Source organism: Mus pahari, chromosome 3, assembly GCF_900095145.1.
Source record: "Mus pahari chromosome 3, PAHARI_EIJ_v1.1, whole genome shotgun sequence".
Taxonomy (NCBI): domain Eukaryota; kingdom Metazoa; phylum Chordata; class Mammalia; order Rodentia; family Muridae; genus Mus; species Mus pahari.
The window spans coordinates 145,863,773-145,864,939 of NC_034592.1; the positions used below are offsets into that span (position 1 = coordinate 145,863,773).

The 1,167-nt window shown below is 51.1% G+C and overlaps 1 protein-coding gene across 4 annotated transcripts in view; it reads left to right on the forward strand.

Moving 5' to 3' along the window:
- Hnf4a (hepatocyte nuclear factor 4 alpha) overlaps positions 1 to 1,167 on the forward strand; it is a 25,487-nt gene that overhangs the window by 5,658 nt on the left and 18,662 nt on the right. For 2 of the 4 annotated variants that reach the window (XM_029536141.1, XM_029536142.1), the window contains exon 4: positions 4 to 79. The exons of the other annotated variants lie outside the window; for them this stretch is intronic. In XM_029536141.1, coding sequence (XP_029392001.1) covers positions 4 to 79 — 76 coding nt within the window. The remainder of the gene's footprint in view (positions 1 to 3; positions 80 to 1,167) is intronic. 4 annotated transcript variants of the gene reach the window in all.

Here is a 1,167-nt window from a genome sequence, read left to right on the forward strand (position 1 = left end):
GTGGTAGACAAAGATAAGAGGAACCAGTGTCGTTACTGCCGGCTTAAGAAGTGCTTCCGGGCTGGCATGAAGAAGGAAGGTGAGTCCCAGCCCCCCCCCCCCCCCCCGCACCCCTGCCCCACCTGCACGCAGGCTCCAACCAACCCCGCATTTACAACTGTAACCATACTTTATGGCTCCGTGACAAGCCCTAGGATGACTGGCTAATGGCTGAGAGGAGGGAGGGCCTGGAGATCTGACCACAGGGAGCGGCTGGGCTTGGTCTTGAGAAAGATTCAGAGATAAAGCTCCCACTCACTCACTTCAGCTCCCAGCAACTGCCACTGGGCCTTCCTGTGCTACCATGAGGCGGCCAAGATGGGCGCTCTTTCTAATGGATACCGTGAGCATTAGGGAAAAAAAAAACATAGAACAGGACACAGCAAACACCCAAGGGCTTGCCACCAAGGCTTCACTAACATGAACAGAGGGCCCTTTTTTGAGTTTCCTTTCCAAAGACAGGAACCGCAATCCCCTTCGTCCTCATCGCTGGGTGTCAGATCATCTCTAGAAATTTCCCTCTCCTAACAGTAGACTGAGGCATCTAACCCAGCCTGGATGGTGGAGATGGAATTACCCAGCAAAATGCCCTTTAACTGCCCCGGCCAACTCCTGCATCAGACATGGAGCTGGCTCTTCCCTGTGTCTGTGTCCTCTCTGAGAGGCCGGAATGAGGACTGTCCCCCTCTCACAACAGAACAGAAGCAACTGAGGACCATAGTTGTTACTCACCTTGCTGAAGCCTCCATCCAAACACGGCGGTTACTGGAAGAGCAGAGGTCCCCACCCCAGCTTCATGCTGTGTGGGCACCTCAGTGCTGCCGACGCTGTGATCTCCCCCCCCCCCCAGGCCTCATTTATGACAGTTTTCAGGGACCAGAGCTGGAGCATGGTAGTAGACCCATTGCCTGGCAAACATGCAGGGCCCTGGGCCACTCCCAGCCTACAGGGAAAATAAATAAGAAAGAAAGAAAGAGAAGAGGAAGGGAGGAAAGAAGAAAGGGGAAAAAAGGAATTATTTTTTTCTCAAGCTCAGAAATTTAAAAAAAAAACAACTTTAAACTTTTTTTTTTTCTAAATAGCAAGTTCATTTTTAAACCCCTTCCCTTTCTTCTCTCAACTTACTTT